Source organism: Megascapheus bottae, chromosome 10, assembly GCF_031878675.1.
Source record: "Megascapheus bottae isolate mThoBot1 chromosome 10, mThoBot2.hap1, whole genome shotgun sequence".
NCBI classification, from domain to species: Eukaryota; Metazoa; Chordata; class Mammalia; order Rodentia; family Geomyidae; genus Megascapheus; species Megascapheus bottae.
Window position 1 is genome coordinate 28,638,211 of NC_143518.1, and position 27,862 is coordinate 28,666,072.

Consider the following 27,862-nt stretch of genomic DNA (forward strand, 5'->3'; position numbering starts at 1 on the left):
ATGTCTTACAGCAAGTCTATGAGATATAGTTATTATCCTCACTTTACTAATAAGAAAATAGAATCAGACAAGTTAACCTGGCTAGGAAAAGGAAAAGCCATGATTCAAATCTAAAGGGGATCCATTACTTTTGTCTGAAACTGGAGAGCTTTCGTGTGCCTTCCTTTTCACAGAATTTCATTTCTCTCTGCCATACTTACTGACATGCCATCCTATCGTCAAGCTATAACCACAGCACAGTGAATGACTACTAACTGTGTGACATCAGCAGAAGGCATTTGTTCAAGTCAATAATGAGGAATAATGTGACCATAAGCAGACATTAATGATAAAATATCTGTTGTTTTTCCAATACCATGGGTTTTGCCTTTCACTTCTGCTGATTGCCAGAAATTTATTTCTACTCTAAGAAAACAAAATACTTTGAAAAAACTCATTTACAGTAATTTCAGTACATTTCATTGAAACTGAACAATTTCAATGAAATCTACTTCAACCAGAGGATGTTGACCATCATTTTTATTTTAGACTATCAGTTGACTTTGTTTTGCTAAGAATATAAATTATTTACATCCATTCAATAGATCCTTCTACCTTACTCTCTCCCTTGCCTAAATAATTTCTAAAAGACCTTAGAATCACACAAACAGGCTACATTAGCCCAAAGACAAACAGAACTATGGAAAGGTGTTTTTTTGAACTAGCATCTATTAATCACGTTAATGTAAGGGGCTTATTTCTATATATGCATGTATTTTTAAAAACCCACATTAAGTTGTATATAAGGTTTTCATTATGGGGCTTGCATACCTGCATGATAAACCTTCATGTATTCACTCCTAAATTACTCTTATCCCCACCTCCTCCTTTGGATCCCTTTTCACCCCTTTTGTAGCCAGGGGAAAACTCTCTAAAAGGGAAGAAAAGGGTCCTACATGTCATGAGAGTACTTGCTAGACCTTCACTCCACTGTCCTAATTTCTAACTTCACGTGATTAGAATGTCATCACATTAGGAAAAAAAGAATTGCCTGAGAATGAGTATATGGTACTTGATGTTCTCACAAGTTTGACCAAGCACCTAAAAAACAATCATAAAAATTACCCTATATGGAAACTTCAGTACATTCTTTTTCAGTATTTATTATATGCTCTTCAGTAACATAATCAGTAGGTCTTCTTACCTGTTTAACATTTAAAAAAGCCCAAAGCTCATTCCCAACTTCAATAATTGCAGTCTGTTGTGCAACATCTAAGCCTTCAGCAGCAGAATTACACACAGCAAGTAAAGCAGAGAGGGCTGTGTTCTAAAGAGGGAGAAAGAACCTGATATTAAAGGCCATTCCAAGGACCAGGAACCACAAAACCTAAGGGAGTCACTTACAACAGTTCACATAAATCCACACAATTATTTCTCAGAAGCAAGTACTGTACAGCCTATTTTATTAAAACAAATTTTCCAGGGGCTGGGAGCATAACTTAGTGGTAGCATGCTCACCTAGCATTCACAAAGCCCTGGGTTCCTCGGCACCACATATACAGAAAAAGCCAGAAGTGGTGCTGTGATTCAAGTGGTAGAGTGCTAACTTTGAGCAAAAAGTGTCCAAGGACAATGCTCAGGCCCTGAGTTCAACCCCCAAGACTGGTAATAAAAAAAAAAAAAAAATCCTACTCACAGAAATATTTGCTTCAGGGCCGGGAGTTTGGCCTAGTGGTTAAAGTGCTTGCCTAGCATGCATGAAGACCCGGGTTCGATTCCTCGGTACCACATACATAGAAAAAAGCCGGAAGTGGTGCTGAGGCTCAAGTGGTAGAGCTCTAGCCTTGAGAAAGTCCAAGGACAGTGCTCAGGCCCTGAGCTCAAGCCCAGGACTGGCAAAAAAAAAAAAAAAAAGAAATATTTGCTTCATTTTTCTAAAACTTTTGGGTTTAGGCTAACTTAAAACAGAATCTAACTTAAAACAGAATATTAAACTGTAATAAACAGGTTTCATACAAATGGTCAGCATATTTAAGAGATTCATCAATGAAAAATTCTATTTTTTCATACCGATTGTGTTTTTAAAATTTGACATACCTCAGTGACAATGCATTTACTAAACAAACATTTAAATATACTACCAGACAAAGGCACAGGTGGCTCATGCCTGTAATCCTAGCTACTAAGGAAAGGTGAGATCTGAGGATTGCAGTTTGAAGCCAGCCTGGGCAAGAAAGTCCATGAGACTATTACCTCCAATTAAGCACCCAAAAAGGCTGAAAGTAGAGCTGTGGCTCATATGGTAGAGCACTAGCTTTGGGCAAAAACAAATGCTCAGAATAGTGCCATGCCTTCAGTTAAAGCCCCAGGATTGACACCAAGCCATCAATAAATGCAGTAACTAGAATTTAAAACAAAAGTCTCTTTTGAATTCACACTTTTCCTACTAACACAGAAATTTAAATCTCTTTCTGGCTAGGATGGAGATATTTAGTGTGTGTGTGGAGGGTGTGATAAAGACCACATAATAATCAGAAACAATGACTTTAATCCACTACACGTCAACAACACATTTTATGTGATTACCTGCCTCATATTGTTTAAGATTTATCGGTTTCCTTTTACAAACACGCTAGGTTTGTTAGTGGACATTAAGAATCTACTGAATGAACTGGCTGTAAATCCAAAATTTAGGGCATGTAAATTAACTAGATCGGTGCAAATTAGATATTAAAGTTTTTACAAAATAAATGTTTTGCGTTATTTTAATTGTTAATTGCTATCAGATAATGTCTGAACGCTCAGTACAGAAACAGATGCTTAAGAAAACTCCCAACTTAGTCTAAAATGGCAAATAAGCTGGCAACCCCACCAATGCCTTGTCCCTATACTGCTTGATTTTTCTCCACTCATATAAAATGGTATTATGTACTGTCTACAGCTGTCAATACATGAGAATTTTAGTTTTTTTCCTCTGCCTAGAACTGAAAGTTGTACCTAAGAGCACACAAAATGTATTTATATATTTGCTGAAAAAAATTAGTGAGCAAATGCACACTATACTGCAAAATGCAGTGACTTGAACTAAACCTAATCAACTGTAAAAAAAACTTTTCTACTATCTTTTTTGGTGTGCTTTCCACTTCTTGTAGGATAATCCTTTTTTTTTTATTCCTTTACTTATAAAGAAATCTTCTAAGTACAATAAAGGATCAGAGCAGGTTTGCATAAAATGCTTGATCTTACTGTGTTAAAAGAATGTCTAAGCTGTGTGTGGTGATACATACTTACAATCCTAGCAACATGGGAAGAGCAGGATTTCAAGTCTGAGACCAGTATGGGGTATACAACTAAGACCTTGACCTAAAAATGGGGGTGAGGGGGGTAGTCTGCTCAATCCAGTCACATATATTAACAAAGATAAATTATTTCATATTTTACCAATGTGTCTTCTGTATCACAGCGAAGACTCCAACCTCAATATTAAGTTATTCAAAGACACTTTTATAATATACATTATCTGAAAATCCTAGTTGTATGCCCATTATATTGCCAGCCTCCACAGGGCCCAGTTACACTTCTGGATAAATCAACCCACTGCAAATTATCTTACTAGAGATTGGAGTTCTCCCAAAGTCGAACTGGTGCTCAGCCATCTCCTGCACTGTGCAATGCCCACTCTGGTGACTTCACGTACAGTTTGTTTCCTGAGCTCACCACATAATGCCTGGAAAGAAATACACTGCCATAGGGGCAAATTTTCTGCTTCTTTTGGAGAAAACTTCTTGATAAACTCCACCTGAAATAGGTTGTGAAGAAACAAGAATCTCAGACAACTGGATGAATTTGGAAGAACTGTTTCCTCATTTAATATTTAAATGCGGCAATGTAGATGACCATAGTTACTTTTGCTGTTGCTGCATTTGTTATCAAAATGGAAAAAAAAAAATTGAAGTGAAGCAGGATAAACCTGAGAAGGGAGGGGAACGAGATAGTGTTGGGGCAGCAATACTCTGTACACATACTAAAGCCTCATAATAACACCCATTAAAAAATCTGTCACTGTAAAAAGCAGTTTTATCATATCACAGAGCCAAACTGCACCATTAGAGCTAAGAGAATTATTACACTGACTGGTGTGGTATCCTTTTAAACTATCTTTTAGTTGTACAAAAAGGACTACTTCAGCAAACCAGTTTATGAGTACAAGGCATCCTGATCAATGCCTTTTTATCACTCTCTCCATCCCTCCCCACTCAATTTCTTAAGTTTCATAGGTTATGGATTGAATGAGTGCATTCTCCCCTATTTCCTCTTCATTTATCTATCTCCCCTCCCTTTGACTCCTCACACTGGGAGTTAGTTTTTCTAAGGAATTACATCATTTGAATATTAAGTTTGTGTGCATTTGCATACAACATATGCATGTTTATGTTTCTAAACTAGATCTAGCTTCTACATGAGATAAAACATGCACCTGATATGTCTATGGGTTTAGCTTACTTCACTTATAAATATTTCCAGGTTCATCCATTTTCCTCCCTAATAGATGAATAAAATGTATTATTGTACTCATGATTTTTCTTGATCCATTTATTCACCAAGGAGTATCTAGGCTGTTTCCAGACCTAGGCTATATGGACAGAGCAGAAATGAACATGATTGTGCAAGTAGCCTTAATGAATCCTTATTTGAACTCTTTTGGATAAAAGCCCAAGAATGGTATTGCTGCATCTGTATCTAATAAAATCCAACAAGTGAGCAAGTTTACTTACCAAATATAAATATGTAATAATGACCTGGACAATTAAAAGGGTAATGCCAAAATTTGTCACATCGAAAGAGAAAAAGATTCTAATGAACTCAACTAGACATTTTCTAGTTAAATCATTTTAAAGATTTCAAACTCATAATAGTTCATAAGGAGTGAAATTAAACAGAATTATGACCTCTATGTTTAAAGCTGAGAAGTATATACAGGAATTTTTACTTTACATAAAAATAGCAGCATAACTATTAGTGTTCTTTAAGGTATATTAAAATGTTTTCCTTCAATTAAGTAACTGAACTTTTGCTTTTTTTTAGTGGAAGAGGTGTACTTTGTACACAATACAGTAATTATTTCCCATTACAACAGAAAATATTTTAATATCCAAATATACGTCTTTCCCCCTCAAATTATTATGCATGCTCTTCACTTCTACTAATGCTGTGTCACTGACACTAAATCAGGTTTCAAACCAAGACCTTAAACAAGAGTCTACTTCTCTACCCTAGTGGTTCCCAAGCTTGGCTCCATGCCAGAATCACACAGAAGCTTAACAAAGAAACAAGTTACTGTTTCATGAAACATTCCATTTCAGATCAGAGGATGCACAGGTCCATGAATGCACAGAATTACCTCAATCATGCCACTATTCATTTCCCTCACAGTAGTAACAAGTAGATTTGTCATAGTGCAATTTTCTCCTGAAACTCCAACTACGAAAATGCATACGATGCTAACTCTTCAAAGTAAGAGCAGAGGATACAGATTTAACTACATGCATCTTAAATATCTGAAAACAAGTGAAATGTCCTTTTCCTTTGGATGAATATTAAATGGATTTAATACCTTCAATTAATCAGGATGGAATCAGATTGGATGTAATTTGAAGCAACAACATCAAAATCTACTCCAGAAAGCAGTAAGCTTTATGTTAAATGTTAATGTTAAAAATTTACTTTCAGATAATAAGACTTAAATACAGAATAAAGAGGAGGGGAGCCTTTATGAGGACAGTAAAGACGTCAATGTCCTTGCCTGATGGGGTGGGGCCATGAAGAAAAAGAGACGCTTCAACAGTATGGATAGGTTGATGAGCTGAGGACATTCTCCCGGGCAAGATTTTATCTAGGAAAAGACAGAAAAATCAGACATTTTATAAGAAGACACCAAAATAATTATGGTTCTTTCTGAAGGATAAAATTGTAGCTAGTTTTAACTTTTTATTTGGGGTCTGTTCTATTTATTTGTTGGTACCGGGATTTGAAACAGCCTTGTGATTACTTTCAGCTATTGCTGTACCATTTCGGCCATGCCCCTGGCTCAGCTTTTTGTTGGTTATTTTGAATATGGAAGTTTCCTGGACATTTCTGCTTGGATTGTCTTGGAACTACAATCCTCCAGATCTTATCCTCCTCTGTATCTAGGATTATAAGCACTAACTAATTTGACTATTCTTTCTTTCTCCAAAGAAACTAGATTGCTTTTATATCAAATTCTGGGCCAGGCTGACTCAGACCTGTAATCCTAGCTACTCAGGAGGCTGAGATCTAAGGATCTTGGTTTGAAGCTAGCCCAGGCAGGAAAGACTGCTAGACTCTTATATCCACAAAAAATTATCAGAAAAGCGAGATGTGGAGCTGTGGCTTAAGTGGTAGGAAGAGCACTAGCCTTGAGTAGAAAAGCTCAGGAACAAAGAAATCCCCGAAATAAATCCCTGTAAGTACTATGCTATTTCTTTTTGAAATTACCATTTTGATAACTTGGTATGTAAATCTATTTGAAGTCAATAAAAGGAACATTTTAAGAGATTGTTTTAAAAATCCCTTGAAAGATCTTTTATTTTGGGCAATACTGGGATTTAACCTGCACCACGCACTCAACAACTTGAGCTGTGCCTCTAGTCTTTTTCATTTTAGTAATTTTTCAGATACGATCTCACGATCTTGAGCATGCCAATTAGGGACTACCATCTCCCTACTTTGTCTCTCACATGTCTGCGATTATAGGCATGAACCAACACACCAACATTGTTCTTTTATGACAGGATCTCACTAATTTTTTGCTCCAGTTGTCCTCAAACCTTGATCCTTTCTTTCTAGCTCTACCTCCCAAGAGATTATAGGTATGAACCATGATGGCTGGCCCCAAATCTAAGCACAATAGTGCAGAGATAGAGGTTGAGAAAACATATAGATGCTTAAATACTTTATAAACTCAATTTTATGTTTTTGTAATAATGCACCAAAAGAGATCCATTTTTATCATAAAGCACTAGAAAGGCTTTAATTTAAATGGGATTGGACAGGCAAGCACAGTGGCAATCAGCAAGCAGAGAGATTGCCAGTTAGAGAACAGCCTCAGCTATGCAAAAACAATGAAAAACACTGTAACATCAAAATCAGTTACAGTAAGTTATAATCTAGACCATCAGTAAAGAAAGCATAATTACTAAAAACAACACAAAAGGAATGGGGGTTCACATAATCAAAGAGCAGGGACAAAACACCTAGCAGCCACAACCATCCCATGAAGACATCAATCATTCCAGAAATTTAAACCAAACTGTCAGCACTGATAATACTTGAAAAAAAAAATCATTAAGTCACTTTCTCTTTGTACATATGGGCAAAAGATGACTTGTTTTCCTAACAGCATCAATCACAATCAAGCTTAGTCCTATCCCAGTGCTCTGACTGAAGCAAGTGTCCAATTAAAATGAGAAAGAGATGGTTAACTTTCTACTTGGCCTTTAAATTCAAATTTATTCTCAACAAAGGCGGTCTTTCTTTCCCAGAACAATCTGAACTCTGAAATTTTGGGAATATAAGAAAAAAATTCCCATTCTGTATTGACATGCTTTTAGAAACTACACTTTCTTAACTAAAATTGGTATTAATACAGAACACTGTCAAAACCGTTGAGTTCCAAATTGTTTCTCCTTTTTCTTTTTGCACTATTTAAAATGGTCACATCCCCACAGAAAACATGTGCAATGAGCGTGAGAGTCCTTCAGGCTGCACTCACCAGATGGGCAACCAGGGTAACGTGATGGGCACAAAGCTCAGCAGTCCCATATCTGCAATGTACAAAGAAGGTATCTAAGTGTCTAGATTGTTCAAAAGAGAAGACAAATGTCCATAAAGATATGCGCATTCTGATAAAGACAGACACTGCTGTTACAGGCTGAGTGTCTCTTATCTGAAATTGCTTTGGACCAGAAACATTTCAAATTATGGATATTTTCATATTTGAAATATCCACCTATGCATAATAAGGGTTCTTGGGTATGGAAACCAATCTAAATAAAAAACTCAAAATTGTTTGGGGGTGGTACAGAGGTCATGGGGCTTGAACTCTGGGCCTGGGTGCTCTCCCTGAGCTCTTCAGCTCAAGGCTACCCCTTGAGCTTCAGCTTTACTTTCAATTTTCTAATGGTTAATTGGAGATGAGAGTCACATGGACTTCAGTGCCCGGGCTGGCTTTGAATCATGATCCTCAGATCTCAGCCTCCCTGAGTAGCTAGGATTATAGACATGAGCCACCACAATTGGCTCCAAAGGTTATTTTACACAATATGTGTGAATAAATGAAGTTTCATTGGACGCCATTTTCTATCTATGACATCAAGTCTGTATTCAAAAGTCTTGCGTTTTAGAGCAAACATTTTGGATTTCAGATAAGGCCTGAATGTCCCAGGCAAAGGAATATGACAATGTACAAAACTACCTAATAAACTCATGGATTAGCTTACAGCAACCAAAAAAAAAAGGAGAGGAAAAATGATTCCCTATTCCCCTGTTTAGTACTGTGGTATGAACCTATTTAGAGATGTAATTCAAGATTACTGAAATCAAACTTTTATAGGAACTTAAAATTATAGCCAATTGTTGACAGTCACTAAAAACTAATGCAAGTTCAAAACAGTAAACATACAGTACCGAGCAACAAAGCACCACACGTCCATTGCTAACAGAGAGGTGATCATGTTCACACTCAGCACAGCTCTCAGAAGCACAGTGTCCTAAGGAAAACAGATATGAATTTATTAATCTCATCAAACATCATTATAAAAAGTCATACTAAAACAAGAGTGTGAGAGGAAAGCTTAGTCTTCTAAGTAGCTGAAGAACCTACAATGTCATTCCCTCAAGAATAACGACCACCTAATCATTGTGTTGAGCTGTGAGGAATCAACTTGCATTTAAATGTGTAAATCAATCAGTAAGATCCACAAAGATTCAGTACCCCAAAAAGTTTAAAGCAACATAAATTTACTGTTTGACTTTTCTTTCTGCCTTAAATTTTCATATATAATGTTATCTATTAGATGTCATCCATATCTTAAGTTTGATCTTAGAATTTTTCAACCTTTTCTAATCCAACTGCATTTACATTTTTTAAAAGTCTATATTATGCCTAAAATATATTGGAGACCTAATCTATTTTATGAAATGTAGGTGATTAATTTTTTCTCACAATGTTTTCCCCACTCAATATGATTTCTCAAACATTTTAGTTAAATAATAGCAGTAAGTACAATAGGAAACAAGGACTACCATTTCCAAGAACACACCTGAATTAAAGGGTAATATGTGTATGTTAAGGAAATAGCTTACACAAAAGACTATTCACTAACTACTCCTATAGAGTCTTTTACAGACGAGTCACAGTATCATTAAAGAGGAAGCAAAAGGGTAATCCATACTTTAAGTAAACTGCTTACCAGCTCAGGAAAGAGTGAAGGATGAAAGGTCGTGATAAATGTACACAGATGAACACAAACATGTTGATACAAGGTGATAGCCACCTCAGCTTGCCCTTTATTCTTTACTCCCTGTAAACGAACAGGCAGAGAGAGTTCGCCAGAACACTGCTCAAATCTGTAGAAAATGGCTTTGAATAGAGATATCCTGCAGGCAAATTGAGAACATTAACCCAATATTAATAGTTAATAACATGTCATCTGGCGCTGGACACAGTGGCTCACACCTCTAATCCTAGCTATTCAGGAGACTGAGATCTGAGGATCACAGTTCAAAGCCAGCCCAGCACTGTATATACGTTTATTTATTTGAAATAGGAAAGAAAAGGGGGAAACAAGATGATTAGGAGGGGGTGGAGGGAAGGAAATGGGGACAAAAACATGAGAAGGGGTATCAATGTGTGAGAAGTAACATACCTAGTACCTGGCAAATGTAACTGTAATCCCTCTATACATTACTCCGACAATAAAAAATAAAAAAATAGGAAAAGCCAACAGAGGAAAAACAAAAAAAGAACAGGAGGCTCTTATTTCCAACTACAAGAAAATGGGAAGTGGAGCTGTTGCTAAGGAGATGGGACCATAGCCTAGAGTTGAAGAGCTCAGGGACAACGCCCAGGCCCTGGGGTAGGGCGGTAGCCTTGAAGAGAAGAGCTCAGGGACAGGGCTCAAACCCAGAGATCAAGGCCTCAAAAATCATCATCTGGAGGGTTATTTTAGCAAATCAAAATTTCACAGTATAACCAGTAACAGTTGCTAGTATATGTGAATATGTATATATAGAAATAAAATATACTTATTGGCAGAAAAAATTTTTGAAAGGCAATTTCCTGAACAAAAATAATTTCATTGTTTTCCAACTATCTGTCACAGTACTGAGTTACACAAAACCAGAGTCAGAGTTCTTCAGGTATTTAAAAATATCTTAATTACAAAAAGCAATACAGTTCAGACAGGGAGAGGTCATTTTAATACTGCAATGGTTAAAAAAAAAAACTTATGAAGGACTTAGGAAACATTAAAAAAAAAAAAGTAGGTAAAATGCTAAGCCCTAGTGCCCCAGTTATAATCTCAAGCTTCTCAGGAAACTGAGGTCTGACAATCAAAAGTTCACTGTCAACCTAAGCAGAAAAACTAGTACCTCCAATTACCCAGCAAGATGCTAGAAGTGGAGGTATGACTCAAGTGGCAGAGCATGATCTGTGAAGGAGAAAGCCAATCAAGAATATATGGCCTTGAGTTCAGGCCCCAGTACCAACATTAAAAAAAGAGAAATATAAATTGGTATAGACAACAAATCCTGTATACAATAGCAAACAAATATCCAGTCTCATTGCAGCAAGGTTGTGTGTATTAGCAATGAAGGGAAGGATAGGGAACAAAAATAGATGAGGAACAGGGTGGCTTTAAAGGCAGACAGAGGGCCTGCTAACATATGCTTCATTTTCAGAGCTCAGAACCAGATTTGGAGAGACTGACACAATGGGCTACAGAAAAAGAATAAAAAACTTAAGAGCACAACAATAATTCAAGTATGGAAGCACAATTAGTGTTGGCAAGGATGAAGACAAATGAAGTTTCCCAGGAGACAAACACCTCCATCATATCTTATCAGAGCTCTTTTTAAATGTTACTAGTTAAATCGACTCTGTAACAGTTAATGATTGTTTTTAATGCTGACCACTAGGCAATAAACACTGGAAGAAATTTAAATCCAAAATATATCTTAGTATTTTTTTTATCATGTTGATTATATACCTACTTTTATAAAGGAGGTCATTGTAACTACTAACATATCTGACATATCAACAAAACATACTATTTTCAGATGGATTTCATTATGCTGTCAAGCTGGATCCAAACTCCTGAACTCAAAAAAAAAAAAAAAAAAAAAAAAATCCTACTGTTTCAGCTTCCCAACTAGGTGCAAATATAGGAACTCAACATGCCTCACTTCACAACCACTGCATAAGGCAATCCAAATCACTAGTAATGTCATTAAATATAAACATGTTTGTTACCTGGTGGCAGCTTCTGAAACTTGGCTTTCCGTGCACCACAGGCTCTGCACATCCTCAGCCTGAGAGGGAAGCTTATCCATGACAACAAGCAGGAGCAGGCATTGTGGAAACTGTAGCTCACATGGCAGGTCTAACAAGTTATATAGTATAGGTTATATAGTAAGTGACAACAAACTGGTAAAAACACACCCTAAATATTTTTAGAACTTTGATATTTATACAATTAAAGGCATATATATGTATATACATATATATATATACACACACACACACACACACTTTTTTTGTGTGTGGGTTGTTGGACTTAAACTCTGCACCTGAACTCAGCTCTTCTGCTCAAGGGTAGTATACTCTACCACTCTGAGCCACAGATCCACTTCCGGTGTTTGAGTGGTTATTTAGACATAATAGTCTCATGGGGACTTTTTTGTGCAGACTGGCTTGAAACATAGATCCTCAGATTTTAGCCTCCTAAGGATCTAGGATTACAGACTTGAGCCACCAGCACTTGACTAAAGGTATAATATTTTAAAAACAAAAAACATGTTTCAATACACATGAAAGACATTTTAAAACTTAATATTGAAAAAGAGTGATTACAAAGAGGAAATAACATTGTATCTAACACATCATAACTATTAATGATTTAACATTAAATGTTTTGAAACTTACCTAATTTACTATCTAAAACTGCCTGCACAAAAGACTGGACTGTAAGAAGCTGACTGATGAGTGGATCCAGTATCACAAGGAAAGCACATGCTATTTCCTCCTGTTGTGCTTTGGAAATTCTGGCAGCATACAGACTTGGAGGAAGCTTACTGGAAAGGCAAACAAAAAAAATCATTTACAGTTATGTTGTAAAACAATGTTCTAATAGTAGAAAGATGTAAAAAATATACAAGTACTAGTACGTATAATCCTAGCTACTCAGTTGACTAAGATATGCAGAGCTGGCCTAGACTCTTACTTCCAATTAACCAGCAAAAGGCTAGAGGTAGACATGCGGCTCAGGTAATAGAGCTCTGGCTATAAGGTAAGGGAAAAAAGCTGAGGGAAATATCAAAGACAATCCCAAGTACTGGCACACACATGGAAATACACAAGCATAAACACATATATACATATACAACACACACAGTTAACTTAAAATATGTACAATATCTGACTTTACCATGAGGCAAAACTGCACTCAGCAGCAAGAGCTTTATAAGAAATAAAGCACATTAATGCTAAAGGGGAATTAACTTTTTTGCCAGTCGTAGGTGTTGAACTCAGGGCATGAGCATTGTCCTTGGGCTTTCCTCAAGGATACTGCTCTACCACTTGAGCCACAGCACCATTTCCAGCTTTTCTATGTATGTGGTAGCAAGGAATCAAACCTGGGTATTCGTGCATGCTAAGCAAGCACTCTACCAGTAGGCTAAACTCTCAGCCCCAGGAATTAACTTTTATACTAATGTTTCAGTAATTGGGGTCTGAACAACGTCAATTAAAATCTTTATTAGATATGTATTCAATATTTTACCTTCACTTTTAGTAATCGTATTAACATAAAATATTTATCTATTAGTGATGGATAAGGAAGTAGTTAAGAATATTAAGATTAGTAAAATTCACATGGAATTTATCCTTCAAAAGCTTCTAGGGGCCGGGAGTTTGACCTAGTGGTAGAGTGCTTGCCTAGCATGCATGAAGACCCAGGTTCGATTCCTCAGTATCACATACAGAGAAAAAAGCTGGAAGTGGTGCTGAAGCTCAAGTGGTAGAGCTCTAGCCTTGAGAAAGTCCAAGGACAGTGCTCAGGCCCTGAGCTCAAGCCCAGGACTGGCCAAAAAAAAAAAAAAAAAAAGCTTCTTTCAATTACTTTAAGCAAGCAGACAAAAGTCTGCTATAACCTGAAAAAAAATTGCTTTGTTTTAGTTTAAACTCAAATATTTAAACTTTGCATGTAACAAATGGTATTGCTGCATTTTAAAAATTATAAGCCATCTTTTTACCTGTGTATTTGAAGATATAGCTGGTGCAGTATACAGCAAGAATCAGAGAGGAAAGGATGAAATTCCTAAAATAAAATAATACAGCTTATTCTTTGAAATTGTTGTTCTTAATGTACTATGTGAAGCTCTTTCTCTTCTTTTCCCCTTAAGGTTTATCTCATGTTGTTACTGTATCTGACTCTGGTACCTGGTATATTGTATATGATTATTTATTTGAAAAAGGGAAGGAAAGGGAAAAACAAGATGAGTGGGAGGGGGTTGGGGAAGGGAAAGTGGGCAAAAAACATGGGAAGGGATTGTAACAATGTTCAAGAAGTAATAAACCCACTACCTGATGAATGTAACTGTAACCCCTCTATACATTACCCCAACAATAAAATAATAAAATAAAATAGTATGAGGTCCATTAAAATTGTTCAGCTAGAATAAAACAGTAATTATGAGGGTTAATTTGATCAAAGTACATTGTATGCATGGATGACCATATAATAATTACACCCTTTAATACTAATAAAAAAACATGTTTTTAAATACTGTTTTTTTAAAAAAAAAAAAACTGACATAATTAGAGACAATTTTGCCTTTGACACACCAAGCACCAAATGGGTAACTACCATAATATGCTTTTGTGTAACATCCACAATGTATCTCTACCACTAGAATAAACACGTTACATGCTGCAGAGAACCAAGGACAGGAAGCAGACAACTACTGGGCGGGTGCCCAGGAAAGACCACTTGGTCCATCCACCAAGTCTAGCAATGTATCAGGATACAGTGTATCAGCATGGAATTCTGAATATAATAAAATCATCAGAGGTATTTCTTTCCTCAAAAACAAACAAGGTGAAAAAAAAAAAACAAGGTGAAAAAAAAAACTCAACATGATTAATAAGTTTCTACAAATCATTAACATCTAATAATTTTTCTTTTATTGACAATCTGCCTGGACAACCTGCGTTTATTCTATTCATTAAACATCAAGTATCACTGCTATTCTAATAATTCCCAATAGACAGATTTCCTTAAAATTCAGTTTCAAGGGTTTGAGCATTTAAATGATTCAATTCAGAAATACAAAGGGAATAATTTGTAAATGGTATTCAAAGACAAATTCAGTTACTTTCATTATGTTTACAGAAATAATTTTGTTTACCTTTATATTAATACTTTTTTCAGAAAATTTAATAAAAAATAATGGTAGCAACTTGAAAATGTATCAGATGCTCAAAAGTAAATGCAGAAAAAAGTAAACCCAGAAAACTGGCTTTGGCAGAGTGATAAAAATAGGATAATTCACAATTCATAATTTAGTATAGACTTTACATTTATGATTTAAAAAGAAAAATCAAGCCTTACCTTGATATAGTGCAAAAGTGAGTTGGCAAAGAAACGACACAATTTCAGTGTTTTCTGAAATAATCTATAGTCAGCATTATCCTGTTTCAAAACAGGGAAACAGGTAAGCATAAAAATACGAACATGAAATTGGCTAATCTTATGAAATGGTTGTTTTCAAAAAACAATTTTCCAAGAAAACACATTCCCTGTACATTGGTTAAGAAATACAAATATCAAAGGAACCCAAAGGCATTTCCAACAGTTAACTCTGTATTACTGAAAGTGACAGTAACGTAACAAAATAAGAAGTGGTCTTAAATAGTTGACTTGAAAGTGAAATTTAAATACTCTGTTATCATCCTTACTATATAAGAATCAGGTTAATAGCTAAAAATTAAAAATAAAAAAACCCAGATCCTGATATATTAAAGAGATCAGTTAGAAGACATGAAAAGGAGGAAAACAATACAAGTTATCAATAAAGTACAAATTATAAACTATGTATTTTGGAGAGGGAAGGCATGAAAGCTATTTAGTAAAGATTAAAATCACACAATATACCTATCCCTAAGTTGGAAAGTAGGGGAGTAAATGTTTTACCACTGGTAGAAGCATAAACACCTCTTCAGTTTTATCAAGAGCTAAAGTATAAAATTTAAGTTATGGAACTATAAACACAAATACTAGCATGGGTATCTATTACAATGTTTTTTTTTTATATCATGAAAGCCAAATAAACCAAATGTCTACCACATAGTGGCTAAGTAAATTTCTGAAATAATCATAAATTATAATTACATATAGCTACTAAAAAGAATATAGTTATGAATATAGAAAGCCCAAAGATTAAATTTTAAAGTACTGTCATAAATTATATTCATACTTTCTCTAATTATGTTCATTATTTTATGAAAAAAATTTCCCTTAATTTTACTGTGAGTACATTTGATTCTTTTCCAAATATAGTGAAACTATGATGAAACAATCAAAACGTAAGTTAATGATACACTGAGTACAACCCCCTTCATTCTGACCTTTATTAAAAATTGAAAAGTGACCTTTTATCTATATAAATGACCTATTTGAATGTACTTTAAAAGTCCAAATACACTAAGACAAAGTGAAAATTGTTTGGAAAATGTCTTAAATATTGATAGTGAATAGCCAAAGATATTACTGATCAGAATTTATAGTATACAGTTTATAGTAACCAGTTTCAGCTGGTTATCAGATTCAAATTTGCGTAGATGATCAGAAACATGAGAATTTGGACAGTTAGGTTTATACACAATTGGTTAACATAAATTACAAGAACCATTCTGACTAGATATGCTCTGGACTCAATTTTGTCTTGACACTACAGCCAATATTGTTCCTTGGGCTTTTTCCACCTCTCTTTGTCCAACAAATTCTCTACTAATCATAGCAAGGGAATGTGGTCAAGATAGGCAAAAGGGAAATTATTAAGGGAGACACTGAGGTACAGAGGACAAAGAAGGGAACAATCTCTGCATTGGTCAATAACTTTCCCTTTCAGCAAGATGAGAAAAACCTTGCTGAAAGAGATGTAAAGGGAGAACAGACTAGAAAAAGAATGGAAGCAGAAGAAAAAGTTAGCCCCCTTTTAAAACCATCCTCACTTAATATTTTCAGGACTTTTCAAAGTTCTACCTTCTCTAAAAGTCAGTAGTTCCAGATTATCTCTGCTGCTAGCGCTGCAAACCACAAGTTTTAGGACCTGGATGAATTTCTATGCTTCAATTTCCACAGCTGTTGGTAGACAATACAGTCGTAAATGAAGTCTTTACCAGCTTGCAGGTCCATAAGAAGACTGAATAATCCCTATTCTAGGAAGAAATATTCAACTCATTTCCCACTAACAGGACTATATATTATAGCTAGTAGGTCCTGAGTACAGTTAATCTAGAGCTGTTTAAAATTAGAGCACTAGTCTAGAACAAAAAGCGAAGTATATAATATTGTTATAGGAAAATCAGCTGTAATTCCCAATGTTTTCAGATTTTTAGAGCACTTATCTGTTTCACAAACAAGATGGTAATTCAACACTGACTTCTTGAAGTCAAAGTATACATAAGTACCAATTTCAAGACAGATATACACATACACAGGTATCACTAAAGATTGTGATAAAGACAAAAAGTTTAACCATTGCTATCAGAAAGACCTTAAATAAATACAAGAAAAAGAAATATTCTAGGGCAGAAAAAAATAAAGCTTCTCAGGAGAATGCCTTGAGCAACCATTTAGTATATAAAGATGAGAGATAAACTCTAGCAGTGATAAAAACAAATTAATGCAATGTTTTGGATAAAATATAATTTTTTTTTTGGAGGTTGTATGTTTATTTTTTTTTTGCATTTTTTTATTGTAATTAGTAAAAGGGTTACATGATATTTGCCAGATAGAAGGTGCATTAATTCACATACATTGATACCCTTTCACATGTCTTGGTACCCGTTTCCCTCCCCCCCCACACCCCCCACCCGTCTTGGTTTTCCCCCCTTCCCTATCAAATTTCAAATATCCAAATACAAATAAGTTCAATATGTCAGATAACAATGAATCATAACTGAGATGATTTATTCTTCAAGAGAGTGATCCACATATTCAAAATGTAATTAGATAATTGTAAAGGAACTAAGAATTATTTCTAGTGCTATGAGGCAAATTTACCTGTGATTCTGACTGTGTCATCTGTTCAGCCAACTGTAAACAAGAATGGAAGGAGAACAGAATGTCTTCACATAAGCTAGAAATTATATCTTTGTGTTTCAACTGGCTCTTTATAACTGACTGATGCTTCAGGCTCTGCCTAAATTAAAAAAAAATACAATCAAGACAAATAACAGGCAATAACTCAGGCAATAAAATAGCATCTTCACACAACCTTTAAAAATCTATGGTGCGTTATTTATATTCAAGGTGATATAATTAAAATAGGACTTCATTTCTGAAGTACCTAAATTGATTTAACTTAGCTCCTAATGATCTATTTCTCTGTGTGAAATACTGGTTGAACTCTATTCCAGACATTCTGTTAGGCTCTGAAGCTAAGAATACAAATGAAGACAATCTCTGCCCTATCTGTATGAACGTGAATTAATTCCAAGAATAATTATTACAGTGTAATAAACGTTAAGATGGAAAAGTCTAAATGCTAAAATTAGGGACTTAATCTTATTCTAAAAGTCAGGTTTTCAAAGTATAGTCATAAAGATAACCCTGACACTGAGAACTGAAATGTAAACAGAAGTAAGCAGCATGTACAGCGGGAGGGAAACACAGTGAAAGACTCAGGGAAAGAAGAATTCTATGTGGTTGAGAAATATCACGAGATAGGCTGGTAAAGGAAGCAAGGTCTAGAGAGGTTTTTAGGCTGTTACACTTAGTACAATGGGATAGATTGTAAGCAGTATAATAACACAATCTCATTTATTTACTAGGCAGGACACGGTGCTTTATGCCTGACCATCATGGCTTAAAGCTAACACAGCAAAAAATATTAACAAGACTCCATTTCAGGCTTGGTGATACACACCTACAAATCTAGTTACTGGGATTCAAAAAGTGAAAATTACTTTATAAAATAAAATTAGACTTAAATAACTTAGATTAAGCACAATGAAGGAATTACATTACAGCTCTACAATAGTTACTAGTTTACCTAAGCCTAGAAACAGGATACCTGATAAGAGGGTTAAACAACAGTAGTAGTAGGCAAGTGATATAGGCATACTCTGGTCCACCGTTCACTATTTCATAGCTAGCTAACTACACATCAGCCCCCCCCCCCCCATGCCAAGACATATTTCAGAAGAATGAGAATAAAGAAGTCCAGTTTGGTTTGGGAGCTAGAAGAAAGATACCTTGCTCACCAAATAGCAGCATCAGTTGAAGGTTACATATAGCCACATAAAATATGTCAAGAAGTATCTAAGAAAATATGAATAAGAATGTCGACTATGGAAAAAAACATTAGAAAGTAAAAACTGGTCAGGCACTGGAGGCTTGAACTACATTATAGAAAGTAAAATCTAGTCAGGCACTGTACTTCTAGCCACCCAGAAGGCTGAGATCTGAGGATTATGGGTGAAAACCAGACCTGAAAGAAAAATCCTCAAGATCTCATTACCAATTAACCAGTAAGAAAGCTGGACTGGAGGCATGGCTCAAATGGTTGAGTGGCTGCTAAAGTTAAGCAAGAGTGGTAGGCCCTGAGTTTTTAAAGTCCTGGTAACAAAAATAATTTTAAAAAACCCCGCAAAACTAAAAACAAATAAACTTACTTAATTATAAACTTCCAAGTATTGGCATGAAATGCTTGGTCCATACTGGAAATAACAGAGGAGATGTCCAACAATGAGTGGATAACTATAAAGAGAGATAATAGAACTCTTAGGATATTCAAATTTCAGATGAGTGTTTCTCCTACATTTAACAGTATCTCAAGAGGTTGAGATCAGAGGATCATGGTTTAATGCCAGCCTAGGAAGAAAAGCCCTCAAGACTGCATGTCCAAAATAACCTGAAAAAATGTGGGCTTAGAAGCATGGCTCAAGTGGTAGAGTTCAGCCATTAGCAAGCAAGCTGAGAAAAGTGCAAAGCCCTTAGCCCAAACCCTGTACTAAAAAGTTCAAATGAGTATTTCAATATTTGATTGAATTAAAACAGACAATGAAGAGCAAGCAGCTCTGAGTCTGGCACATGCAGGGATGTTTTGAGGACAGAGTGGGCCTGGCAGTGAGAAGAGCATGGGCTTTGCAGGCCTGCCTCTTGATGGGGCCACCTGCACTGCTCAGGCCCCTTCAAGCTTCTGTTCCTTGAGCCTCTGGGCTGGGTCAACCACTACCTCCTGTCTTCTGAGGCACTGTTTTCCTAGGTGGGGGAGCCCCTGCCTGGGTCTGAAGCTGCCACACTAGGGGTCAAGCCTGAATAGGGTCTCTGGGCCACTGAATCCACTACTCTTTTTGCTGATCTCTAAATCCCTTTTCCTTTTTCACTTTTTAAGCAGTTCTCAACAGGCTCTTCATGTAGATGGTTGCTGTCAAATAACCAACTGGGGGTAGGGGATTCTGATGCAATAAAGCTGGGAGTAGGTTCACCATTCTGAGACTCCTTGAGCTACCAGGTGATGGCACTCTGCACTTGTTTGGAGATCATTTATTGAGTAGAAAAGGACAAGATTTTCAAGTGCAGTGGCTTACCTATAATCTTAGCTACTCAGGAGGCTGAGATCCAAGGACAGAGGTTCAAAGCCAGTCTGGGCCCTAAAAACTGTAAAACTCTTATCTTCAATTAACCACTAGAAAACCGGAAGTGGCATTGAGGCTCAAGGGGTAGGGTGGTAGCCATGAGCTGAAGAGCTCAGGGACAATGCCCAGGCCCATAGTTCAAGCCCCGTGACCAAAAAGAAAAGGACAAGATTACTTTACATTCACAATTCAGTGATGCTCACATTATCTCCATTTTAAAGAAAATATTAAAGGATGAATAACCAAAACTGTCTTAAAAGATGATCAAGAATGAATAACTGTTTTGTTGTTTCCTGAAGCAGGTGCCAACAAGAAAGGTTTGCCATGAGGATATGGAAACAGAGGTTTATCTTTGTGATTGTTGTTCTTAATGTACTATCCTATTTCCTTTCTCTTTTTGTTCCCCCTTATGGTTAATCTCATGTGGTTACTGACGTTGTTACCTGGTATATTGTGTGTGTGCACACACAATATGCATATAAGTGCATATATGTGTGTACGTATATATATGTATGCATGTGTGTATATATATATGTATGTGTGTGTGTGTGTGTGTGCACGCACATATATACCAGGTAACAAAGTAGATACATGCCTGTATTCATGGCAATATATATATACACAATATACCTATATATGTATGTGTGTGTGTATATGTTTGCCATGACCACAGGCATTTTCTCTCTCTGCTTCCTGGCTGACACCACATGAGCTGCTGTCCTGTCAAATATTCTCTTCAGTCATGAACAGAAACACCAGAGCGCATAGGCCTAAATGTAACTTCTCTTCCATAAGTCACTTATATCAGGTTGGCACAACCATAGAGTTATAACAAACACATCTAAAAGATTTTCACCTGCTCATCATGGCTTTACTTACTTTGGATGTACATGTACAGATTTTATCTCCTTTAATAATAATTAACTTGAAGAAAGGAGAAACTTTGTCAACTTCTAGTACTTAGACATGGTAAGAAATATTTATTTGGCGACTCTTCCTTGAAAATCTGTATTGTTTTCACTGTGAGCTCCTCTACAGTTCCTCATTCCCCTCAAAGTGCTCAGCTGTATCTTGCACTGAGAGTGCAGAAGATGGCCCTAACTGATGCAGGATGGGAGCAGGAGCATTTTGGAGAATGGACTAGAACTGATGACACGATTCCCAAAGTCTAGAGCATCTAAAGCCCCAAAGACAGACAATGCTACAGTCTCTCCAGACCTGTCTGCCAAGAAATAGACATCCTCTTCTGTATGGTTACCATGTCCACGCCTTAGAAGGCATTTGTTTCTTCAGATATCACTCTTCCAGCTGATGCACAAGAGACTTAAGAAAAACTACCAAGGAACACCACACTCAGCCCCCCCTACCATGCAATGTCATGATTCCTCCAGCCCCACCCACAGCATCCCAGAGGCACTTGGTAGCGAGATTTACCATCTAGTTCACATTCCAGGCTCTGATTGATCAAATCATTCATTTTGCTTGAAGTTTTAGAAAGTCATGGTGCAAGCCACAGCTCATAATCTAGGCTCCAGTATCCTGTACCTGTTCATGTGGAATTGCTTTTGTAGTAATGTACTGATGGATGGGTACTTGGGAAAAACAAAGTCCTGGTCTCTGAAGGGAAGCTAGGATAGTTGAGCTCAAAGAGCTGAGAGCATTAAACAAACCCATCCACCAGCCATCTACAGGGGCAACTTCTATTTCCACACAGGAAGGACCTCACAGTAAGCAGACATGGAAAGTACTTGGCTACTGGTGGCCTCCAAGTAGAGGACAGGGTCCCAAGAACCCCATCCACTGGGGGTTGTACTTCTGTCAGAAGGAAGGTTCTGTGGGCAGACCCTCCTGGGTAACCAACCATGGTAAAGGTCCACCCAGCATGTGTCCCCATATAGTGGAAAGTAGGATACTCATCTCAGTTTCAAAGTTAATCCCTCAATTGAGGACCCAACTATCAGAACTCCAGTGTGCCAGGGCCAAATCTACCTTTTTGATGTTAAATTACACAGGAATGCCAACCATGTGCAACACATCTCCAATGCCCTAAAGTTGAAGGTAAGGCCTTTGGAAACTAGTTGCTAAGCAATGTTCAACAGCTGAAGAGATTAAACTATGCAAAGGCAAGGCATTCTCAAAGTTCACCAAGACCGTACAATTAGACTTGAGTCCCCCCAAAAAAGAGGTCACCAAGACTCTGAAATTCAACTTGAGACTTAAAAAGGCAGAGATTACCAAGAATGAGTGATTAGGCTTAAGACCCCAAAAAGCTGTCAAACCTCCTGCTACCAGAGTAAGTGAGAAGCAGAGGACATTAATTGTGCCAGGCCACAATACCAAAAAGGAGCCTCAAGTAAAGAGTTGCCCATTTATGGACAGCCATCCTAAATTCAATAGCCAAAAGACAATAGTGCAAAGCCACCTTGATGAGAAAGAACATGCAAGAAACTGAGAGCCCCAATTAGTTGAGACCACAGCTATTGAAATCTAGTATGCTGAAACTGATTCAACAGAAGATACTAAACTAGACAAAGCCATTTCAAGCACCAAGATCACAAATCAAAGTTAAGCCCCCCAAACACAGCAGGGAGAGCCCACTGGACTAGTAGGTGCCAGTATCAATTCATTCCAAAATATTATACTTTCATTGACCCTCAATGATCACTATCGATGTATGTCACAAGTCCCCTTGAAGCAGAGGGCCCAGTCACTGGACTTTTGGCTACCAGATGTAATTAATTTGATGACAAAGAGACGAAACCACTCAAGAATGGCTCAATCACAATTTGTCAGTTAGCCAAGACTTTAAACAGCGCAAAGCCAATTTCAGTGTCAATAGCCCTCATTTTTGTTCCCTACAAAAAACCCCCAAGTGTGTCCCAAACTCGGAAGTGAGGGTGAATGCCCAAGGTTTCATACCTTAGCAGTCACCTCATGTGAACAACAATATGCCCAGGTAAACACTTGGGTTCCAAGAAAATACTTCTAATTGCCTCAGAATCATCAACAAAACATCAAATACTGGGGAACAAAATTCTGGTTCAAACCAGAGAACTTGCCAAATTTGGAAGATAACTTCAAAAGGAAGACATGAGTCCCAGGGTCACAACAGATTGGAGAGAAACTTGACAAATGGGACTACCTAAAAATAAAAAGTTTCGTGCAAAGGCATAGCTACTAAGATAGCCAACCAATTGGGAAAAGATATTTACCAATAATAATAAATAATAATACATCAAACAAATGCTTAAGATCCAATATCTACAGGGAACTCAAGAAACTAATCCCCCCAAACCCAACAAACCAATCACTAAATGGGCAAAGGAACTAAAGAGAGGCTTATCAAAAGAGGTTAAAATGGCCAAATTAAAAAAAAAAAAAAAAAAAGAGGGGCTGGGAGTTTGGCCTAGTGGTAGAGTGCTTGTCTACCATGCACAAAGACCTGGGTTCGATTCCTCAGTACCACATACATAGAAAAAAGCCAGAAGTGGTGCTGAGGCTCAAGTGGTAGAGTGCTAGCCTTGAGAGTCCAAGGAGAGTGCTCTCAGTCCCTGAGCCCAAGCCCAGGACTGGCAAGAGGGAGAGAGAGAGGAAGAGGGAGGGGGAGGGGGAAGGGGAGGGGGAGGGAGAGGGAGAGGGAGAGGGAGGGGGGGAATGCTCATCATCTATGGTCATGAAGGAAATGAAAATAAAAACAACGCTAAGATACCACCTTACCCCAATCAGAATGGCCAATATTCTGAACTCGGACAACTGACAAATGCTGGCAGGGTTGTGGAGAAATAGGAACCCTACTGCACTACTGGTAGGAATGTAAACTAGTTCAGCCACTTTGGAAGGCAGTTTGGAGATTTCTTAAAAAACTGAAAATAGGCAGGGAGTTTGATCTAGTGGTAGAGTGCTTGCCTAGCATGCATGAAGACCTTGGTTCGATTCCTTGGTACCATATACATAGAAAAAAGCCGGATGTGGTACTGAGGCTCAACCGGTAGAGCTCTAGCCTTGAGAAATTCCAAGGACTGTGCTCAGGCCCTGAGCTCAAGTCCAGGACTGCCCCCCCCCCCCAAAAAAAGGAAAGAAAACTGAAAATAGACCTTCCTATGATCCTGCCATCTGGACATCTACCCTGAGCATCATAACTCAGGATATGGTAAGGACACCTGCTCAGCCATGTTCATCTCTGCACTACTCACAATAGCCACGCAATGGAAACTACCCAGATGCCCTACTGCAGATGAATGGATAAAAAAATGTGGTACATATATACAAAAGACAAGATAAAATAATGGCATTTGCTGGGAAGTGGATGAAACTAGAGCAAATCATGTTGAGCGAGAAAAGTCAAGACCAAAGGAACTAAAGGCAAATGGTCTCCTTGATATGTGGATATTAGATCCAAACAGTACAAGAGCGATGACTCAATACTCAGGTACCCAAGGTTATGGACATGGTCTTGGAAATATAAACATAACTATATAGACATAAAAATCTACAATGGAATACTCTATAGACATATTATATAGATTGATATGTAACTATGACATACAATCCCTCAGTTTAATTTTAATTATGTTCTAAAATGTGCAGTAATTCCCTTCTTGAATACTTGTTTGTAAATATGACATTTGAAATTATGATGTAAAAATCAGTGTTAATAAAATCTTTTAAAAAACAAAGAAGACATGGAAGCATGAATAATGACAAGCATTCAGAAAATAAGACAGTTAGTTGTCAAGAGTAGCTGCAACAAATACAAGTATCAACAGGAACAAAATTTGTTAAGAGCTATCACATTCCTCCTTTCTAGAATATTTAAATGTACTGAATGAAGCATATATTATAAAGGAACCTAACAAGCCACCAAAGGAAAAAAAATTATAGAGTGATAAAAGACAGGAGTCGATATCAAAATATATGAAAACTATAGAACAACATTTAAATATTTGTAAAAGGTTCCAGCTGGAAGTGATGAACCAGTTACCAACAACGAGTTAGGTTTTTCAACATACAGGTGTCACCAAATGAGAAAACCCACAATGATGAATTTGATCAGAAATGGTAGTGAATTGCTATGAAAAAGACAACTGCAGAGAAAAATATCCAAACTCTGTATTAAATTGCTAAGAACCTAATACATGAGAAGACACAATGGAGGACTGTCAGGGAGATTTATTACGAGGCTTTGGTAACAAAATAAACACAGCAAAACAACAAAAACCTAAAGCCAATAAAGCCCAGGTAGAAACTAAAGAACAGAAAAATGTTAATGTGGGAGAAACTAGACTGGAAGATAGGAGTATGATAATAATCAATTCCCAAAAGAAGATGCTACAAACACAATAATCCAAAAGACACCAAATCAATAAAGAATCCAAAGTATTTCCTATAACTGTTCATGAAATCAGAACTGGAATAGACAGCTGCAAATTTATAAGGAAGCATTTTGATTTGCAAAAAATGAAAAATTTCTGCCATGGATCATCATTTTGAAGTTTTTCACAACTATTTCAGCTATAAAACACGGATTCTGGGCCAGGAGTTTGGCCTACTGGTAGAGTGCTTGCATACCATGCACAAAGACCTGGGTTTGATTCCTCATTACCACATACACAGAAAAAGCTGGAAGTGGTACCATGGCTCAAGTGGTAGATTGTTAGCCTTGAGAAAGCCCAAGGACAGTGCTCAGGCCAAGTTCAAGCCCCAGGACTGGCAAAACAAGAACAATCACAACACTGATTCTGTATTCCCACAGATAAGCACTACTAAAGTGTTTAAAATATAACTACGAGACTGCAATTAACATCTTAGTAAATGAGAAACTCTGGAAAATTATATTTGAGGCTTTTGCTCAGTTTCTAGGACATATAAAATTGGTGAAACTTTCCCATATCAGGAGCATTCCTGAAACACTGGTTCATAGTCTCAGTTTTCCCAGTCTGTCAAATTACGGAAGTCCTCCTCTGTTACAAATGCTAAAATATACAAATGCATGTATATGTTTGTTCCATGTCAAATAGGTATTAATATTAAATAAATGTCTATGAGTGTACATGTACACATTTATTTATTGACTTAATTTTTCTGTCAAGTCCTAGAGTTTGAACTCAGGGCCTGAGCACTGTCCTTGGGCTTTCCTCAAGGCTATCACTCTACCACTTGAGCCACAGCACCTGTGTATTTAGTACTGAGGAATTGAACCCAGGGCTTCATGATTGCTAGGCACTGTACCACCAGGCAACGCTCTCAGCCCCCATGTATACATTTATAACATACATGCACCTACATATATTTTTGGTATACAAATTCTATTCCTTGCTACGGGGTATGGTGAAAAATCTGAAAACTACTATCTCAGAGTATGGATTAATTTACAGAACACAAAGTAGCACAGCTTGCTTTGTTAAATTGCATGGGGCAATTATCTTATGCAAATATGCAATAAGGTACCAAAAATACTTACATAACTGAAAAATCTATCCATTAATGAGTACATATCACGAATCACTAGAAACAATATTGGATTGAATAATTTAATTGATACAGACATTTTGCACCATATTGTAAAGCAATCAATTTTCTTCACTCACCTATTACCATATTCAAAACATCATCATTTGAATCTACTGATGGGTCTAGGAAAACCATGTCCAATAATTCCATCAACTGCTTTTGAAGAGAATGAGCCTCCTTGAAAAGAGCCTGGAGAAGATCTGACACTAGGTGTAAACGTCCAGAATATACAGATTCGCTATTCTGACCACAAAAATGTAAGAATAAGAGCAAATGTAAGCCACAAAAAGCTCAAGAGCCAAATCTAGTTTAACTCATCCTACCATAAATTCAATGCTTTTAACTAAACTACATATTAAACACCTATTTTAGTGAATATACATTTTTATATAATGTATTTCTAGAAATATAAGCATGTGTAAAATATTTCTTACTTTCATGATCCTTCAAATACAGAATAAGGAAAGAGGGGCTAAAAGCATGGCCTAGTAGTAGAAGGCTTGTCTAGCATGCAGGAAGCCTTGGGTTCTATTCCTCAGTACCACATACACAAAAAAAATCTGGAAGTGGTGCTGTGGCTCAAGGGGTAGAACACTAGCTTTAAGAAAGCCCAAGGACAGTGCCCAGTCCCTGAGTTCAAACCCACAGGACTGGCAAAAAAAAAAAAAAAAAAAAAAAAAATTAAAAAAATTTTAAAAATTTAAAAAGATAAAAAGAGGCAAAGTACATGGCATCTTAGCATGCTGTCACCAAGTGAAATTATTAACTATGCCTTAGAGCTACTTCAGCAATGAAGATATGCTAAGTAAGGGTTACCTTCCCTTTGTAAAACTTAAGTTCAGGCACCTAGTAATTAAGGTGACAATCACTGACACACAAAAACTATATGATGGGGCCGGGACTTTGGCTTAGTGGTAGAGTGATGCCTACCTAGCATGCACGAAGACCCGGGTTCGATTCCTTGGTACCACATACATAGAAAAAAGCCAGAAGTGGTGCCGAGGCTCAAGTGATAGAGCTCTAGCCTTGAGAAAGTCCAAGGACAGTGTTCAGACCCTGTGTTCAAGCCCAAGACAAAACAACAACAACAACAACAAAAAACTGTGTGAGTGGGCCGGGGGAGTGTGGCCTAGTGGTAGAATGCTTGCCTAGCACACATGAAGTCCTGGGTTCAATTCCTCAGTACCACATATACAGAAAAAGCCAAAA

At 36.9% G+C, this 27,862-nt stretch overlaps 2 protein-coding genes across 6 annotated transcripts in view; one reads left to right on the forward strand and one right to left on the reverse strand.

Annotated features, from left to right (window-relative positions):
- The window catches only part of Scyl3 (SCY1 like pseudokinase 3), a 43,551-nt gene extending 32,345 nt beyond the window's left edge, over nt 1-11,206 (forward strand). For both annotated transcript variants that reach the window (XR_016536841.1, XM_090340487.1), the window contains one exon: nt 10,960-11,206. Coding sequence is in view for 1 of the 2 variants with exons in the window: in XM_090340487.1 (XP_090196613.1) it covers nt 10,960-11,013 (54 nt within the window). In the remaining variant the exon portion in view is untranslated. The remainder of the gene's footprint in view (nt 1-10,959) is intronic.
- Firrm (FIGNL1 interacting regulator of recombination and mitosis) overlaps nt 1-27,862 on the reverse strand; it is a 42,430-nt gene that overhangs the window by 7,687 nt on the left and 6,881 nt on the right. The window contains exons 6-18 of one of the 4 annotated variants that reach the window (XM_090340481.1): nt 26,731-26,896; nt 19,178-19,262; nt 17,565-17,703; nt 14,889-14,969; nt 13,531-13,595; nt 12,203-12,351; nt 11,531-11,660; nt 9,471-9,657; nt 8,686-8,768; nt 7,772-7,823; nt 5,783-5,872; nt 3,593-3,778; nt 1,184-1,306 (exon numbers count right to left, since the gene is read on the reverse strand). In XM_090340481.1, the coding sequence (XP_090196607.1) occupies nt 1,184-1,306; nt 3,593-3,778; nt 5,783-5,872; nt 7,772-7,823; nt 8,686-8,768; nt 9,471-9,657; nt 11,531-11,660; nt 12,203-12,351; nt 13,531-13,595; nt 14,889-14,969; nt 17,565-17,703; nt 19,178-19,262; nt 26,731-26,896 (1,536 nt within the window). Of the gene's footprint in view, nt 1-1,183; nt 1,307-3,592; nt 3,779-5,782; nt 5,873-7,771; nt 7,824-8,685; nt 8,769-9,470; nt 9,658-11,530; nt 11,661-12,202; nt 12,352-13,530; nt 13,596-14,888; nt 14,970-17,564; nt 17,704-18,762; nt 18,825-19,177; nt 19,263-26,722; nt 26,897-27,862 lie in introns of those variants that run through there. The other 3 variants (XM_090340482.1, XM_090340483.1, XM_090340485.1) reach the window with 3 other exon arrangements.